This window comes from Heptranchias perlo, chromosome 29 (genome assembly GCF_035084215.1).
Source record: "Heptranchias perlo isolate sHepPer1 chromosome 29, sHepPer1.hap1, whole genome shotgun sequence".
Taxonomy (NCBI): Eukaryota; Metazoa; Chordata; class Chondrichthyes; order Hexanchiformes; family Hexanchidae; genus Heptranchias; species Heptranchias perlo.
In genome coordinates, this window is record NC_090353.1 from 21,670,331 (window position 1) to 21,690,200 (window position 19,870).

Below are 19,870 nucleotides of genomic sequence, written 5' to 3' on the forward strand. Positions count from 1 at the left end.
GTAGATGGGATTGCTGAATGAGAGTGTGGGATAAATCAAGCTTTGAGGTGATGAAGGCTTGAATAAGATATAACTTACTGTCATCTGGCAACATTTTAAAAATAAATTTAAAAATCCAATGGGCATGAGGTTCAAACTTCTTCCAGAATTTCTGTGTTGTGGGCTGGGGAATGAGGGAATATAGGGATTTAGATAGGCAAAGTTCCAGAGATGGAAGAAAGGAGTCTTGCTGATGGACTGGATGTAAGATTTCAAACTCTGCTCAGTCGATCAGGACACTTGGGTTGTGCACTGTTGAGTTCAGTCTGAGTAATATAGGTGTCGATTTTGATCTGTTCGCTTCCATCAGGCAGGAGCAGGCAGACAGCCTGCCGCCTACCTGATGGAAGCGATCAGAAGTCTGAACCATTTTCATGGTCGGGCCTGATTTCAATTCCATTGGTAAAATGGTTTCACATTCTGAACAGCTCGTCGATTGAGGACATAGGAAATCCAGACGCTCCTCTGTGGCAGTCAGCTGATCTATGTAGGCTCAGGAGGAGGGAGATGATCCAGAGGAGGGTCACGCAGTGTTGGGAATGATTTGAATAATCATGAAAGTATTATAGTCTGGTCTGAGGATTAGCTGTTCTTTTCAATATTCTTAAACTTTCATGAAATATACTACATGGTAAAGAAGCATGTGCTTTTATTTTGTAACAAGTACCCATTTATAATTCATATCCTTGGTATTGTACATATTGCCCTTTTCAGTGTACCTAAAACTATGGGCTCGATTTTCGAGTGAAGTAGCGGGTGCGTTAGGGGCGGGGGGCTCCGAAAATCGCAGAAATCCCGAGCAGGTTTGGAGCCTGGCTCCAACTCAGACTTCCGAGTTCCCCATTGATGTGTCCGGGTGCACGCGCGCGCTTCCCGAATGTGGAAGCCCCACCGGCAATTAAAACTGGCGGGATGATAATTTACATAGTTGTTGAGCTCATTGAAATACTTAATTGTCTACACATTTTGGCAAGGGTGCGATTTTGAAGCATCTTAGCATCTTTCCCATGCTGTGGGAAACACTCCCTGTTGCAACCAACGTGTTTCAGCCAGCAGCCAGTGGGAGATGCAAATGCTTATTTGACAGATGGGGAGAAAGCGTCATTTATTGCAGCAGGGCACTCTGTCACTTCAGACAAAGTTTTTGGCTGCAAGATCTTTGTGTTTTCACTCAAATTTCTTACTTTCCACTCAAAATTCTGCTGTTCAAACATATTTTACTTTGTGGATCCCCTCAAACTCACACCGTCAGGATGGGGGGACGCCATGGCTGCAGTCATCACTATCTGAGGACGAGCAACATCACCAGCTTTGCCATGCACAGTGTCCACCTCCGCCACGTGGAGCTCCAGAACACAGTGCTGCGTCACAGGCACCTGCACAAGAGCATGGAGGGCAACAACAGAGAGAGCGACGTCGCAGGAGGTGCTACCCTCGCCACAGGGTCTACAGACTGAAGCTCAGCTTCCTGGACCTCTCTGAGGAGCAGTGCATACGGAGACTCAGAGTCAGTCGCCAGGTAGTTGCAGACATCTACAGCCTCCTTCATGCCGAGCAGCATCGCCTTAGCTGTCGCTGTCAAAGTCACCACTGCCCTCCACTTCTTCGCCTCCGGATCATTCTAGGGTGCCACCGGGGATATTACAGGGGTCTCTCAGTTGTCTGCACACGAGTGCGTAAGGCAGGTCACCGACTGCTTGTTTCGCAGGGCCTCGCAGTACGTCAACTTCCCCATGGACAACCTCAGCCAGATGGAGAGGGCAGTGGGATTCCAGTCTGTGGCTGGCTTCCCACGGTTGCAGGATGTAATCGATTGCACCGATATAGCAATACGAGCTCCTCCACATGAGCCAGGACTGTTCATCAACATGAAGGGCTATCACTCCATCAACACTCAGCTCGTTTGTGACCACCGCAAAAGATTCCTTCACGTGTGCGCCAGATACCCTGGCAGCTGTCACGATTCCTTCACCCTTCGGGAATCCAACATCCCACCCCTCTTCCATGCACCGAACACCCTTAAGGGCTTGCTCCTCGGGGGACAAGGGATACCCCCTGCACACGTGGCTCATGACACCTCTGAGGGACCCCATCACCGAGCAACATCGTCGATATAATGACAGCCACATTGCCACCAGGTCGACAATTGAGCATGCTATAGGGCTGTTCAAGATGCGCTTTAGGTGCCTTGATCGTTCTGGGGGAGCACTTCGATTCGCACCGGACAGTGTGAGATGCATTATAATCATGTGTTGTGCCCTGCACAACATGGCACGACAGAGAGGGGTGCCGCTTGAGGAGGCCCCATCCGAGGAGGAGGACGAGGACCCGCTGCCGCCGCCGCCCATGGGCAGAGCGGCAGCGCTGCTCGTGAGGCCAGGGAGTCACCTGATATGTGAATGGTTCTTCTAACATCAGACAGTGTGAAGAGTCCAGTCCTCACCACCTGGATAGAGCAGTGCCCACACCAGCCCCACCCCTCCCTGCACAAAACAGTACTGCAACTGCACATACACCCACCCAATGGGTGGCATCAAGTGTCGCCGTTCATGGTGAACCTCATGAAAGGGCCTTATTACAGAAGCCAGTCAAGAATAGCCAAGACGTGGCAGTAGTGATGACAATGATAATATTTAATGTGAGTTTAACAAAAAAAGCAAATATGAATAAAAAACATGACCAACTGTCAAACACCCTTGTGCATCCCCCTTCGTGCTTGCTAAACCTTTGCCTTTCGCTTCCGACTACTTCTACGTGGTGCATCCCCTGTGGCTGCAGCAGAGGTAGTGGCAGGTTGCTCGTGTTCGTGCCCTGACCGATTAAATGCTTTGAGCCTGAGCCCTCGGGGTTTTGGTGCCCATGAGGGCCCCTTCAAAGACTGCTCCACCTGCACCTGTGCAGGGGCAGACCTAGAGGAGGCAGCATTGCGGGTACTGGTTGAGAGGGGGACAACGGGCGAGAGGTGGGAGCGCTTTGAGTGGCGTCCCAACTTTCATGTCCCCTTTCGCCATCATCCCTCCCCTGGGCCAGGCCCACACCACTTCTACCACTCTGCTGGACAACAGTTTGGAGGAAATGTGTGAAGCCTTGTAAGGCCAGTGCTAGTGTATCTGCCTGCCTGTTTAAGGTGACAGATTGTTGTTCACTGTGAGTCCGAACGGCCATTGTCAGGGCCTCAGTGGACTCATCTGTGAGCCGTGCTTGAAGCTCAGTGGAGGCTAGCCTTCTCTCCATCGCAGACATTCCCACACTTACCCGCGACAGTATCTCAGAGATACCCTCACGTCCCTGTGACAGTATCTGAGATTCCCTCCTGTACCTGTGCCACCATTCCACTCATGCAGGAGTTGTACTCCTCCATCCTCTGTGCTATTGTGGAGAGTGTGCGTGGCACCTGTTCCAGCACCTCGCAAACGTGCTGCTGCCCCTCAATCATTCTCCTTTCAAAGGATCCAGGATTCAGCATCTGTGTCCAGCTGAGCAGAGCCTGGAGAGGAGTGCTCCCATTGACTCTCCACAGCTGCCCCTGCCACCAGTGTCTGCTTGTGCTCACGTGTGTGGTAACTAATCAGGTGCGAACCCAACTGACTGTGGACTGGGACCCACTGAGGTGTGAGTATCTGCACTGGTGGATGGCTCGCTCAGATGTGACGGTGCACCCTCAGAGGCCGGTAGGTCCTCTGAGGAATCGGCCTCTGCCGTCACAGCGGTTGCTGAAGGCCCTAAGAGAACAGAAGGCAGTATTAAGCATGATCACAGATGTGTCATGTTGTGATGAGCATACTGAGGTACTGAAGATGGCAAGGCATGTTAACATCAATTCACATTGTGTGCGCTGAATGTTAAAGTTCTGTCACCAGACGTTTGTCGGGTGCCTGTCTCGGAGACCCCGACGGACAGGCACTTGAGGGTTCTGCTGAGCTCCAGTGCCTCCTGTTCTGCGTATGTAAGGACGACAATTTGTTGCGGCCCCCCTATGTTCCTTGCCCTCTCCCGTGCATTCGAGGCTCTCTTCTCCTATAAAGGGAGAAAGTATAGACGCGTGAGTGAGTGATAGTGACATGGCCAACTGATGAATGCATTGGTTTGGGTGCGGCTGACCATGAAAGAGATGCATCAGAGGGTGAGTATGAGACAGCTATGGCATTGTATGAGGATTGGGTTGAGTGGTAGTGGTGGAGTGAGTAATGGGGAGGTGAGGAAGTGCAGGTAAGTTGAGGATGAGCCTTAAGTGGATGTGGGGAGTGATGTGATAGAGTAGTGTTGGCACTGCAGAATGAGTTGGGGGGTGGGGGTGATGATGTGGAAGACGGAATATAGGAGAATCATTTTGGCTGACCTAGTTAGGTCATTGAAGCGCTTCCTGCACTGGACCAGGTGCGGGCGATGTTGCTGCTGCTGGTGACCACCTCTGCCACCTTGAGGCAGGCCTTCTTGGAGGCAGAGGCAGGCCACTTCTTCCTGTCCGCTGGGTAGAGGACATCCCTCCTCCTCCTCCTCCTCCTCACCCCACCCAGTAGCACCTAGATTGAGGCATTGCTAAATCTCGGAGCAGCCTTTGCCCTGTGCTGCTCCATTGTGGTGTGTGGGTGTATGCTCCAGGAGCAGCCATTGGAGGACTGCCCCTTTAAATAGAGCTCCACCAGCTGACAGCCTGTGATGTGGGTGCGCAGTCCGCCCGCTGCGCAGCTTTCGGATGTCAAACCAGGAAGCCACGTCAAGTGTCTCCAATTGACTTGCGATCGTGTGGGAAACGGACATTTTTTATTGGGTGGGTTACCCACGCGCCCAATCACCCCCCCCCCCCCCCCACTGCCATCCTGCCTCCACACTAATAGCGGGGCCTATATATTTCACAGATTAACATTTACACCCTACCTCCACACAATTCTACTAAACAGTTAATTCTAGCACATAATCTTTACACTCAGCCTCCACACATGATGTTGCTAGGGATTTGTATAAAAGAAGCCCTGTTATAAATGCACCTCCTACCTTCCTTGCTTTTTAGCAGACCACTTGTTGGAAAGGCTTTCTTCTGGTTTTGTGTACCTTGTTACATTTCAAATGTCATTATCCTTTAATTCATTGGTGGTAGGAGTGTGTAGGTATCAAAATTAAAATTATACATAATTCCAAATGCTGACTCACCCTTCCAACCACTGGTGTGCACATTTCTGGGGGTGGGTGGTTGAAGGGGTGGGGGAGGGGCATGCTTCTCTGAAGAACTTTTGTACTGAAATGGTACATTGTAATTTATTTTAAACTATTTTTTAGCTTCATAATTGACAGATTTCTCATTTTAAAAAAATAAGCACTATTTGGGTTTACTCATATTTAACTACACCATCAATTCTCCAAAGGCTACCTCAATTGTGATTCTTTCCACTCCGCACTCTCCAACCACCTCCTCTCCCCTCTTCCCCAAGATCATACTAGCATTTGCCCTTACCCATCCCCTCTCGGTTCATGCTGACACCTTATAGAATCATGCAGCACAGAAGGAGGCCATTTGGCCCATCATGCCTGTGCTGGCTTTTTGAAATTGCTATCCAATTAGTCCCACTCTCCTGCACCCTGCAAATTTTTCCTTTTTAAGTATATATCTACTTCCCTTTATTATTGAATCCACTTCCACCGCCCATTCAGGCAATGCATTCCAGATCATAACAACTTGCTAAGTAAAAAAAAATTTCACCTCATCTCTTTCCCCCCCCCCCCCACCCCGGCTTTTTTCCCCAATTGCCTTAAATCTGTGTTGTCTGGTTACCGACCCTTCTGCTAGTGGAAACAGTTTCTCCCTATCTGCTCTATTACAACCCCTCATAATTTTGAACATCTCTTAATTCTCCTTTTAACCTTCTTTGCTCTAAGGAGAACAATCCCAGTTTATCTAGTCTCTCCCCATAATTAAATTCCTTCATCCCTGGTACCATTCTTGTAATTCTCCTCTGCACCCTCTCCAAGGTCTTGACATCCTTTCTAAAATCCTTACTCCCCACTATTGAGAATTCCCATCCACAGCAAATTTACATCCCCGAAGCAGCAAGTGTTTGCAGCAGGAGCAGCACTGAGGGATGGAGAGGGATCAAGTGGTCATTTTCACTGTCGCAGGAAGTTTAAAAGTTTGCCTGAGTCTTTATGGCTTAGTTACTCTTTGCCTTTGTCAGCTGACCTATTAGGGATCCCCTCTGGATGCCTGTCTTTCTTCCATTAGAATTACTACAGTGTTTCTTTTTTGAAGTGCTGATCATCTTCTATTAAAATCTGATAATCTAGTACACGGAATAAAATCACTTATTATTGTCAGCAACGAAAGTAGGGCTGCAATTCTTCTTTTAACACAAAATGGGAAAATGGCAGTTTTTCTCTCAATTTAATGATGCATAATATAATTACATTCTCAGAAACCACACCTTCAAGCCATTAACCACACCTTCAAACGATTAGTTTCCACAATTTTGTTAGCAGGCTTTTAATTATTCAGAAAAACTGGATTATTTTAGATTCTCCCTTTTTGTTTTAAACAAATGTTTTATAAACATTGGGGGTGATTTTAAACTCCAAGAACGGGTGGGAGTTGAAAACGGTTGTTTTTTCGGGTCGCAACTGCAAAGTTTTTGGACTTTGGATTCCCAGTGGGAAGTCAGTACTTTTCTGTGCCAAAGTTAAACCCGGAAATAAAGCCGGGTTGCGGCCGCGACCCAAAAACAACTGTTTTCAACTTCCACCCGCCCCCAACCCACCTGTTCTTGGGGTTTAAAATCACCCCCATTAAGCTGTTTCTCGTGTGCGTGTTCAGGAAAAGATGATTCAGGCATACAGAGACAATAACTAAATTATGGAGATCATTTACCTTGGAGAGTATTTAGGCAGTGAAAAGATTTTGGAATTTTTCTCTGTACTCGTACGCACTGGGAGTCTTTTTAACTCTCCCCGTTTGGCAGGAACGGAGTGGGGTAGCAGTTAAGTTAGTGCTGGCCAACGGGCTCTGGCTGCCCAAACTTCCACTCCCAGCTGCTGCCTTCTACCCATTTCATGTGAAGATCTGAACAGCGGCCTGCAGATGAGGCTCTGGAGTTCAAATATCCCGGACCTCAAATCTGGGGCTGCGAGTGTGTTTTTGTACTCGCTCCGCTCCCCACCCGCACGAACCCTGCTGGGAGTTAAAATCTACTCCACTTTTTTGTCCAGGATGATGGTAGAGGTTCTACCACTGGGCTGCTTGTCCTCAGGTGGGAAGAGGGAATATCGGCCCAGGTTCCTACTTCTGATCACTGTCAAATGAGAAAGATGGGAAGTGCATTGTTGTGGACCTTGGGTGATATCAGAGTCTTTTAAAAAGCATTTGGACAGTTACATGGGTAAGATGGGTATAGAGGGATATGGGCCAAGTGCAGGCAATTGGGACTAGCTTAGTGGTATAAACTGGGTGACATGGACATGTTGGGCTGAAGGGCCTGTTTCCATGTTGTAAACTTCTATGATTCTATGGATGTAATGCTCCTTTGGTCAAATAGGTTGTCATCACTCACTGCCTACACTCACACCTGAGGAATGGGCAAAGCAGCAGAGAGATCCTGGTACCTATTTAATCATACCTTTTTAGGAGAGGAGATGAATGGTGTGGCAAATGTGTAGATTTGCTTGTCATTTTTATTGAATGCTAGCATATAAACCTTTGAATGAAGAGATCAAAAAGGTTGTTTTGTTCTGAGGATTAATGGGATGATTGACAGGAAGTTAACTGTTTGTCATCTCTGCAGACCAATTTGTGTACTGTTTTGATTGAATCATGTAACTCTTACTGAATTTCACTTACACGTATTTATTCAGATATTGTAGAATGAGAGTCGCTCATTGTATTTGTCAATGTCATCTTGTCAAGTTTCATTTGACCATCCAATTTTAAACAGATCAATGTGCATAAGTATTGTGTTTCTGGATGTAATCTTGACAAGTTTTAGCTGATCATCTGATTTCAAACCGATTGATTAGTTTAGTACTTTTGAAAACTGGTGGTCAGTTGAGGAAAGTCTTCACCAATGCATCCTGTTATTGAGAAAGGAGTGAACATTTGCAATGGATTATCAAGGACTTCATTCAAATCAAGAAACACTTCAATACCTCAGGAGAAATAGACTAATTACCCATTTCATGCATTGTAGTAATATTATTTGCTGAATTATTTTATGCTTCTGTTTAATAAATATTTATTTTTAATTATTTTAACCTGAAAGAGAAACTCTAGTTCATGTTTAATATTCTGCCATTTCCCAAGTGAATATTTTTTTTTTATTCGTTCACGGGATGTGGGCGTTGCTGGCAAGGCCAGCATTTATTGCCCATCCCTAATTGCCCTCGAGAAGATGGTGGTGAGCCGCCTTCTTGAACCGCTGCAGTCCGTGTGGTGACGGTTCTCCCACAGTGCTGTTAGGAAGGGAGTTCCAGGATTTTGACCCAGCGACAATGAAGGAACGGCGATATATTTCCAAGTCGGGATGATGTGTGACTTGGAGGGGAACGTGCAAGTGGTGTTGTTCCCATGTGCCTGCTGCTCTTGTCCTTCTAGGTGGTAGAGGTTGCGGGTTGGGGAGGTGCTGTCGAAGAAGCCTTGGCGAGTTGCTGCAATGCATCCTGTGGATGGTACACACTGCAGCCACAGTGCGCCGGTGGTGAAGGGAGTGAATGTTTAGGGTGGTGGATGGGGTGCCAATCAAGCGGGCTGCTTTATCTTGGATGGTGTCGAGCTTCTTGAGTGTTGTTGGAGCTGCACTCATCCAGGCAAGTGGAGAGTATTCCATCACACCCCTGACTTGTGCCTTGTAGATGGTGGAAAGGCTTTGGGGAGTCAGGAGGTGAGTCACTCGCCGCAGAATACCCAGCCTCTGACCTGCTCTCGTAGCCACAGTATTTATATGGCTGGTCCAGTTAAGTTTCTGGTCAATGGTGACCCCCAGGATGTTGATGGTGGGGGATTCGGCGATGGTAATGCTGTTGAATGTCAAGGGGAGGTGGTTAGACTCTCTCTTGTTGGAGATGGTCATTGCCTGGCACTTGTCTGGCACGAATGTTACTTGCCACTTATGAGCCCAAGCCTGGATGTTGTCCAGGTCTTGCTGCATGCGGGCTCGGACTGCTTCATTATTTGAGGGGTTGCGAATGGAACTGAACACTGTGCAGTCATCAGCGAACATCCCCATTTCTGACCTTATGATGGAGGGAAGGTCATTGATGAAGCAGCTGAAGATGGTTGGGCCTAGGACACTGCCCTGAGGAACTCCTGCAGCAATGTCCTGGGGCTGAGATGATTGGCCTCCAACAACCACTACCATCTTCCTTTGTGCTAGGTATGACGCCAGCCACTGGAGAGTTATCCCCCTGATTCCCATTGACTTCAATTTTACTAGGGCTCCTTGGTGCCACACTTGGTCAAATGCTGCCTTGATGTCAAGGGCAGTCACTCTCACCTCACCTCTGGAATTCAGCTCTTTTGTCCATGTTTGGAGCAAGGCTGTAATGAGGTCTGGAGCCGAGTGGTCCTGGCGGAACCCAAACTGAGCATCGGTGAGCAGGTTATTGGTGAGTAAGTGCCGCTTGATAGCACTGTCGACGACACCTTCCATCACTTTGCTGATGATTGAGAGCAGACTGATGGGGCGGTAATTGGCCGGATTGGATTTGTCCTGCTTTTTGTGGACAGGACATACCTGGGCAATTTTCCACATTGTCGGGTAGATGCCAGTGTTGTAGCTGTACTGGAACAGCTTGGCTAGAGGCGCAGCTAGTTCTGGAGCACAAGTCTTCAGCACTACAGCTGGGATTTTGTCGGGGCCCATAGCCTTTGCTGTATCCAGTGCACTCAGCCGTTTCTTGATATCACGTGGAGTGAATCGAATTGGCCGAAGACTGGCTTCCGTGATGGTGGGGATATCGGGAGGAGGCTGAGATGGATCATCCACTCGGCACTTCTGGCTGAAGATGGTTGCAAACGCTTCAGCCTTGTCTTTTGCACTCACGTGCTGGACTCCGCCATCATTGAGGATGGGGATGTTTGCAGAGCCTCCTCATCCCGTTAGTTGTTTCATTGTCCACCACCATTCACGACTGGATGTGGCAGGACTGCAGAGCTTTGATCTGATCCGTTGGTTGTGGAATCGCTTAGCTCTGTCTATAGCATGTTGCTTCCGCTGTTTAGCATGCATGTAGTCCTGAGTTATAGCTTCACCAGGTTGGCACCTCATTTTTAGGTACGCCTGGTGCTGCTCCTGGCATGCTCTTCTACACTCCTCATTGAACCAGGCTTGTTGGTAATGGTAGAGTGAGGAATATGCCGGGCCATGAGGTTACAGATTGTGCTGGAATACAATTCTGCTGCTGCTGATGGCCCACAGTGCCTCATGGATGCCCAGTTTTGAGCTGCTCGTTCTGTTCTGAATCTATCCCATTTAGCACGGTGGTAGTGCCACACAACACGTTGGATGGTGTCCTCAGTGCGAAGACGGGACTTCATCTCCACGAGGACTGTGCGGTGGTCACTCCTACCAATACTGTCATGGACAGATGCATTTGCGACAGGTAGATTGGTGAGGACGAGGTCAAGTAGGTTTTTCCCTCGTGTTGGTTTGCTCACCACCTGCCGCAGGCCCAGTCCAGCAGCTATGTCCTTCAGGACTCGGCCAGCTCGGTCTGTAGTGGTGCTACCGAGCCACTCTTGGTGATGGACATTGAAGTCCCCCACCCAGAGTACATTTTGTGCCCTTGCTACCCTCAGTGCTTCCTCCAAGTGGTGCTCAACATGGAGGAGGACTGATTCATCAGCTGAGGGAGGACGGTAGGTGGTAATCAGCAGGAGGTTTCCTTGCCCATGTTTGACCTGATGCCATGAGATTTCATGGGGTCCAGAGTCAATGTTGAGGACTCCCAGGGCCACTCCCTCCTGACTGTATATCACTGTACCGCCACCTCTGGTGGGTCTGTCCTGCCGGTGGGACAGGACATACCCAGGGATGGTGATGGAAGAGTCTGGGACATTGGCTGAAAGATATGATTCTGTAAGTATGGCTATGTCAGGCTGTTGCTTGACTAGTCTGTGGGACAGCTCTCCCAATTTTGGCACAAGTCCCCAGATGTTAGTAAGGAGGACCTTGCAGGGTCGACTGGGCTTGGTGTTTTGCCGTTGTCGTGTCCGGTGCCTAGTGGTCCGTCCGGTTTTATTCTTGTTATGACTTTTCGTAGCGAGATTTTACAACTGAGTGGCTTGCTAGGCCATTTCAGAGGGCAATTAAGAATCAACCACATTGCTGTGGGTCTGGAGTCACATATAGGCCAGACCAGGTAAGGACGGCAGGTTTCCTTCCCTAAAGGACATTCGTGAACCAGATGGGTTTTTACGACAATCTGGTAGTTTCAGGGCCATCATTACTGATACTAGTATTTTTAAATTCCAGATTTTTATTTAATTAATTGAATTTAATTAATTGAATTTAAATTCGCCAGCTGCCATGGTGGGATTTGAACTCATGACTCTGGATTTTAGTCCGGGCCTCTGGATTACTAGTCCAGTAACATAACCACTATGCTATAATAATTCCAATACACAGGTTACTGCAAATAGGATTATTTTTTATCCTGTGGGTCATGCAACTCTACAAGGTCAGATTATCAAAAATGGAAGCTGCTGTAAAACTTGAAAAAGCAAACCCGTTCTATAAAACTCTGAAAGTGTACCATTGAGTAAGGAGAGAAAACTGGAAAAAACATAATGCCTGCAGTAAAGGTTTGATCCAGTAATGTAAGATCTTCATTCTGAAACAAATCTACAATAAATTTTGTTTAACCTAGTTACTGATTCCAGATGCTAACCACTACTTTTTTTTTTGCTATGTCCCTATTGTGTAAGCTGTTCATATATGATGTGTTCTGAATCAATGTTGTTTGATCAATTTTTTAAAAAAAAATTCAAAGTATTGTAAACATTTCAGAAATTAGTTATTAAAAAAACTGTAACGGCAAACTGTAGACATTTAGCAAAAAAATGATGGAGGCTTTTTCCAGAGCCTCACCCCTGAATTGATAGGTTGACATAGCTAAAAATGTGCGATGGAGTGAAGTTAACTAGGAAGGGTCTTAACGTAGTGAGAGTTCCTATTTTACTGTCACTGTGACTCATGCTGTGGTTTTTGAATTCGATCCCTTGGGGCTGATAGCTGATTGGTGATTTTGACAGACATTTGGATGTACTGTGCAGTCATACAGAGGAGATGTTTTTATACAGCTGAGTAAATGTACTATATTTGCAATTTTTCAAAGAAAGTAATGATGCTTAGTTTCTGGAGAAGCATAGCTTACATTATCCAGACCCTTCAGTATTCTGAAGTGATTGGTTCTGTTTTAAGAGTCTCTGTGTTTCCTTAACAACATTTAACATAACTATTTAATCACTTTATTTAAAATGAATAACACTTTAGTGCTCTGTGTGTTTTAAATTTATATTTGGAATTTTCATTTTATGATTTCAACGTTGATTATTCTCATTGCATTTAACTGCATGCCACCATTGCATTCAATAAATGAAAACATGTGTTGCTCTGAAACTATTGAGTGCAAAAACTGGGAAAGAACAGGATAAATCTGATTGTAGGCCAATGCTGAATATCTGTTGCTTGAGCCTATATGTTAATATCATTGCAATTACTATAAAGTGAAACAAAGGGTTATTCAAGTTGTGGCACCCCAAATTATGGTTGGTGGTAAAATATTTTGTTTTTTGTTCATTGCAACAAAAAGTGTATTCTACTTTTTTTTGCAGTGAAGGGGAGAGGGACATTGATTATCCTTAATGTTACACTGGCACTACTGTTCCTTTGCTATTATGAGACCACAAAATCGATGGTATAATGAAGTTACAAAAAAATGTATGCCAGAGTTCTTTTGTCCCCAGTCAGAGAGCATACTTCAGTGGCACTTGTGGCATTTTAAAGATACGTACAAAATTATGTGCAGTCCAGGAAAATTTGGCTCAGAATTGCCACCACTGCTTTTGACAATTCCTTATTAGCATTCTGAAATAAAGTGACAAGGAACCATATATGTGCATTCTAGTTTGTATTTTCGAGTATAGTCATTAAAATCCTGCTCCACCTAAACAACGTAGGGTACTTCATCACTGAAAATATTGATGCGTTATTGGAACAAACATAAAATTCAAATGAGTCTTCAGACCAATAAATTGTTCTGTAGCATTACAGTACTCACTTCCTTTCTGCACATTCATCTGCTATTGTTCTATCAACAATTTCAGAAGTATTTATTACAGTTACAACTTGTCCTTGCATAACATGTTTAAAGCACTCAAGTGTTTTCAAAAGGTGAATTGGACACAGGAGGTGTTGGGAGAAAAGTTAGGAAGATGAACGAAGGTGTGATTGGAGGTAGATTTTGAGGAGGCTTTTGAAGATGAGTAGAGATATAGAACGGCAGAGTGGTTTAGAAAGAGAATTCCAGAGTACAGGGGTATGATGGGAAGCTTCTACCTCAGACTACATGTACATGCATGATTGGTTATTTTGTTGCAATTCTATGAGCACCTGAACAAAATGACTATCCCTAATTAGTCAAAAACATTTTAGTGTGATTGAAGATTTTCTAGGGGTAGCTGTATTCACGGAACATGGGTCAGAGATAAGATACAGGCATTATAACCCCAATTCTCTGACCTGCCCTCCTGTGAGTGCATGATCACAGAATTATTCTGAATGTTTACTGCAGTGAATTAAATTATAATATTTTTCTTCTTTTTCAGTTAAGAAAGCAAAACTTGATGGACCACAAGGTAAGCTCTTTTTTCCTAATTGTTCTTCTGGGGGATTTGCTAATAAAACAGTTTTTTTTTAACTGTATTTCAGATCTCAGAATTAATAAATACAAATATCAACAATAGACATAGTTTTTCTTGGCAATTGTGGCCACAAGTTAACCTGATACAAGGGAAAGAAGGGAGCTGGCCATAGTGCTAGTAGATTCTCTCATCTCTAATTTTCTAGTTCATTATTGTCAACAAATGGAATCACTGGGGCCTCTATGTATGCTACAGGTGCAGTTACACTGAAACAGTTGTAATGGAGAAATTGGTTATTGTGTACACCAAATATATATTAGGCCTTGAGATTATTGACAAAAACCACTGCTGCTATTTTGCGTATAATTCACGTGATTGACTCCAAGCATGTGGCACTGCCTTTTTGTCTTTTAAAAAAATGTTGTTCTGCCCCCTCTTCTGTAGGTCATGACACGTGAAGATATGGTTCCAAAGGTGTTGAAAATCCTTTGGTATCTTATCTAAATGGTGATTCTTATTATATTACCTTAGACAGAGTTATCAGCAGGATATGCAACTATGCACGGCATCGCAACCGAGCCTAATTCAGTATCCACTCATATGCTTTCCATCAGAGGATCCGTGATCATAGAACCATAACATTTTACAGCACCGAAGGAGGCCATTTGCCCATTTGCCTATGCTGACTATTTGAAAAAGCTATCGACTTAGTCCTACTTCCCTGCCTTTTCTTTCTATCTGTTAAAAAAAAGTTTACTTTTCAAGATTCAGGATCACAACACTAATTATTCCTCCCTCCCCCTAGTCAAGGGACATTTGAATTCAAATTTTGTGCCCCACTACGGCTCTGGAGATTACCTAACTTTCTATAGGTGCTGGATTGAATTTAGAATATTTCTGCACTATGTCACTAAATACTATATGATGACGCGTGCCATTCTTTATCTACCAAGGGAGCTCCCATTCTGCTTTCTCATTATCAGAGATCAATACCTCAGGCCCTGTCTAATTTATCAGTGTAACAGTTTACTTTCTGATTGGCGAGAAATTGGCGCCTACTATTACTGTCGCAACTATGGAAAAACATAGTGATCTTTATATTTGTTCCCTCTGCAGGTGCAGGACAGGTAAAGTGCATCACAAGTGTGCTCTGCCTATCCAGGGGGCCATGTGCTGGAATTTAATAAGTCAGTCCATTAGCATGGCCTGGTGGCATCCCTGGAACAAGCACACCTCCTGGCAGGGCCTTACGCTGAGAATCAGGGGCAGAGCTGCAAGCCTGAGGCCTGCAGCTGTGCGCCTAGCTACCAACCTCAGAGCCTTCTGGTAGCTGTTGGAGAACAGCAGCCAGTTGGCCCCAAGGTCCAAAGATCTGGTGGATCCCGAAAAAGGAAACTTCAAACTTTTTAGGTCTTCAACTTTGCTGCCTGGCCCTCTCAAGCCCTCTAACCTGAGGGGTTCCTAAGCCAGGTCCCATTACCAGCATCTTGGGGCACCAATAGACATGGGTGCCCCTTAGTTGTACTGAGAGGAAATTCAGGTGGGAAGGCAGGGAACCACCCTGCCTGCCTCAATTCCAATGGTATCCTGGCCTGTGCCTATTGCAGACTAAGGCCAGGTCTAGGTCTGCCCATTTGTTGTAGAAGCCCTGGGAAATTCCAGTGCTACATTAAGAGCTATGCAGGTATATGAACAAATGGTCTTTACTCCATTTTCCTCTGTATGGTACCTGGGAAATGAGCTTTCCTCAGGTGCTATAATGAAGAATATCGGGACCAGAGTCTCTTGTCAAGCTGAGCCCAGTTCCCATAAAGCCACCAACCTCATAATGTATTAATGTGTTGTACTACAAAGCGGTTGTTCTCCATGCATTCTCATGTCATTCTCCAACCTCATCTAAGCTGTCAGGAAAAGATGCAGAACGGACCTAAGAGAAATCAAGTGACCAAATCAACCCAGGCCACTTTAGCTGTCTCTTAATCGCTCGTCGTAGCGCAGCCGATGTCCTGGAACAGTTCACTTTCCCACCCTCGTGAAGGAGAAAAAAATAAAACTGATAAGAGGACAGAAAATAAGAAAGGAAATTGTCAAATATCTTTTAAAAGTCTAATATTGCTAATGTAGTTCTTGAAAACAACTGCCAATAATTTCCTGCTTTAGAGCATGGCTGTTGTAAGATATTTCAATTTATTAGAAGACGTCTGACTGAGTTTTAAAAAAAGAAACTTTAATGTGCATTTTAGCTCCTTTTTCTCCTTCTCCAATTAAACACGCTGGATTCTGAGAGAGAAGCAAGGAAACTGGGAATAGCATGGCAGCTTCTGTCATTATATTTTTGTAGCGTTGGTAGGGGATGCTGCAGTGCTATTTGAGGTGCCAGTCATGATGATTTTTCTTTCCCTTTCATAAGTTAGGCTACACAGTTGTCCAGTCCAGCTGTGATTAGGTAACTTGCCATCTGTGCGCAGCCCAGGTGCAAAATCACCTCAGTCTGAGATTCAGATCTACGTCTGTTTAGTCTCCCCTGTCTTAATTTGATCTTTATTATCACACTATTGGTATTTAAGTAAATATTATTTTCGAGGTAGCAGTGCAATAAAACTTCTTGTCCTTGATGTGCAGCGACATTTAAAGTATGTTTCATGCCTGTCAGAACCATTCAAAGATGTTTGAAATCTCATTGCCGTTTACTTAACAGTGACAGATCTTTTTAGGATGTTTTGTATGCTACACTAAAACTGTCTCCAGCTGTTTAACAATTCAGTAATATAGTAGTAGTCAATTTCTGTTCTAGTGAAGGTCAAATATTCGCATTTATTGTTAACATGGATTAAAAACTACTATTGCAAGTGCACCCAACAATATTCAAAAATAGACCCTCACAGATCTTGGATGGTTGTAGGGCTGGAGGAGGTTACAGAGACAGGGAGGGGAGAGGCCATGCAAGGATTAGAACACAAGGATGTTTTAAAATCGAGGCGTTGGTGGATTGGGAGCCAGTGTAGGTCAGCAAGCACAGGGATGATGATTGAATGGGACTTGGTGCGACAGCCCCATGACAGTTTTGCATTTATGATATCAAGGTTTATTGATGTGACCTAAAAGGGCTATTAATGATTTCAATTGTAATTTTTTCTATCAGCACCATAATAACCATTGATTTACTGATTTCCCTCATGCTTGTATCCCATGGTCTTCAGGTTGGCACATCTTTCTTAAAAAAAAATAACTAATGTTGATTCCATTTCATTCAAAAGTTGGACATGCACCAATGAGCCAAAAGCTGATAATGTTAAATATGAAATTAGTCATCACCATATTTGGTGATGTTGTGTAAATAGCCTGGTATCATAAATGCACCATCAACAATGCAATACTCTATACTCCATGAGCTTTGCAAGCATTATTTCCTGAAAAACATCCAAGATATGAATACCATAGATCAGATTTGTAAGCCTAAGTGAACAATGACAGAGCAGACTACGTTTTGCAGTATGATAGAATGCTGTACATTCCGCAATGAGCCTTTCAAATTGAACTGCTAAATGATGAGAGCAATGAAATTACCATTCACTCATGCAGTAAATATAGGCTGTTGCATTGGTAGCAGTGTATTACTGGGTTTATTTAAAATGGATGTGTATTCCACTGGATTGTCACATAATCCAAAATGTTAGAGATATGTACATGCTTAATGACGTGTCATCCTTAGTGATTAAAGTGTAATTTGTTAGGAAGGGTTACTCAGTCCCCTACCTTGCATAATGTTTTCCCTTGTAATCCTTGGCTCCACACTGTAACTTTTTAGTACTGCCAACTTCCACAAATATGCCCTTTGTCCTAGGTTGATATTAGCTATATTTGATGCTTCTTTGACAGCGCCTCCACCACCTAGAAGGACAAGGGCAGCAGGTGCATGGGAGCACCATCACTGCCGAGTTCCCTTCCAAGTCACACACCATCCTGACTGGGACATATATCACCGTTCCTTCATCGCCACTGGGTCAAAATTCTGGAACTACCTACCTAACCCACTGGGGGACTACGTTCACCACATGGACTGCAGTGGTTCAAGAAGAAGAGGACCTTCTTAAGGGCATCTAGGGATGGGCAATAAATGCTGGCTTTGCCAGTGATGCCCATAACCCATTTTCCAAATGAATTTTAAAAAATTTTTGAATGCAAGTTGCATCCTGGAACAAATTGTTTTTTTTAATTTCCTCCCTCTATTGTCTTTAGCCATTTGGCTGCTAATGGTGTGTTACTTCATGGCAGACACTGGTCATTTTCGGGTTGGCAGGTTGTAACTAGTGGAGTGCCGCAAGGATCAGTGCCTGGGCCTCAGCTGTTTACAATATATATCAATGACTTAGATGAGGGGACCAAGTGTAATGTATCCAAGTTTGCTGATGATACAAAGCTAGGTGGGAAAGTAAGCTGTGAGGAGGATGCAAAGAAGTTGTAAAGGGATATAGACAGGTTAAGTGAGTGGGTGAGAAGGTGGCAGATGAAGTATAATGCGGGGAAATGTGAAATTATCCACTTTGGTAAGAAGAATAGAAAAGCAAAATATTTTTTTAAAGGTGAGAGACCAAGAAATGTTGGTTGTCACAGGGATTTGGGTGTCCTTGTACATGAATCACAAAGTTAACATGCACGCAATTAGGAAGGCAAATGGTATGTTAGCCTTTATAGCAAGGGAGTTAGAGTATAAGAGTAAGGAGGTCATGCGGCAATTAAATAGGGCTCTGGTGAGACCACACCTGGAGTACCATGCACAGTTTTGGCCTCCTTACCTAAGGAAGGATATACTTGCCTTTAGAGGGGGTGTAATGAAGGTTCACTAGATTAATTCCTGAGATGAGAGGGTTGTCCTATGAGGAGAAATTGTGTAGAATGGGCCTATATTCTCTGGAGTTTAGAAGAGTGAGAAGTGATCTCATTGAAATTTATAAAATTCTGAGAGGGCATGACAGGTAGATGTTGAGAGGCTGTTTCCCCTGGTGGGAGAGTCTAGAACTAGGGGTCATAGTCTCAAGATAAGGGGTCGGCCATTTAGGACCGAGATAAGGAGAAATTTCTTCACTCAGAGGGTTGAGAACCTTTTGGAATTCTCTACCCCAGAGGGCTGTGGATGCTCCGCCGTTGAGTATATTCAAGACTGACATTGATAGATTTTTGGACAATAAGGGAATCGAGGGATATGGGCATAGGGCGGGAAAGTGGAGCTGAGGTAGAAGATTAGTCATGATCTTATTGAATGGCGATCAGGCTCAAGGGGCCATATGGCCTACTTCTGTTCCTAGTTCTTATGTTCTCATATCTGCTATATGTGCCATGGGATACAGTTTTTAATTTTTCAGGGGTTACAGAGCATGGGCTCAATTTTAAACTTAAATTGCGGGTGCGTGGGGCGGGGGGCTGCGAAAATTGCAAAAATGCAGAGCGGGTTCGGAAGCCGGCTTCAACCCGCCAACTTCTGGGTTCCCCACAGACCTGTGTGCGGTCTCTCTTCCCGAATCCAGAAGTCCCGCCGGCGGGATGATAGTTAAAGAACCAAATGTACCTCATTGAGGTACTTAAGATACTTTACTTGTGACATATTAGCTAGTTAGAACGATTTTTAACTTACCTGGGCGGCTTTCCCACGGCTTCCGATTCACGCCTGGTGAAACCAGACGTGAAGGGCCGGATCAGGCAAAAATAAACAAAATGAATTAAATAAAAAACCATTGCATGGTTAAAACACAAAATCAACCTACCTCCCACCCTGCTCTGATGTCCGATGTCTCCCTCTCCGATGTCCCTCTCAGCCCCCGATTGTCTCCCTCTCCGATTCCTGCCTCTTCCCCCCCCCCCCCCCCCCACCAATCTCCCTCCCCCCCCCCGTTCATCCCCTCTCCCCACCACCCTCCGATCTTCTGTTCCGACGCCAGATGACGCCTCGCTCTCTTTCTCTTTCTCCACCAAACCCCCCCCCCCCCCCCCCCA

The 19,870-nt window shown here is 45.1% G+C and overlaps 1 protein-coding gene across 1 annotated transcript in view; it reads left to right on the plus strand.

Annotated features, from left to right (window-relative positions):
• The window catches only part of unc13a (unc-13 homolog A (C. elegans)), a 340,969-nt gene that overhangs the window by 13,256 nt on the left and 307,843 nt on the right, over positions 1–19,870 (plus strand). The window contains exon 2 of the mRNA XM_067968623.1: positions 13,844–13,873. Within this exon, the coding sequence (XP_067824724.1) occupies positions 13,844–13,873 (30 nt within the window). The remainder of the gene's footprint in view (positions 1–13,843; positions 13,874–19,870) is intronic.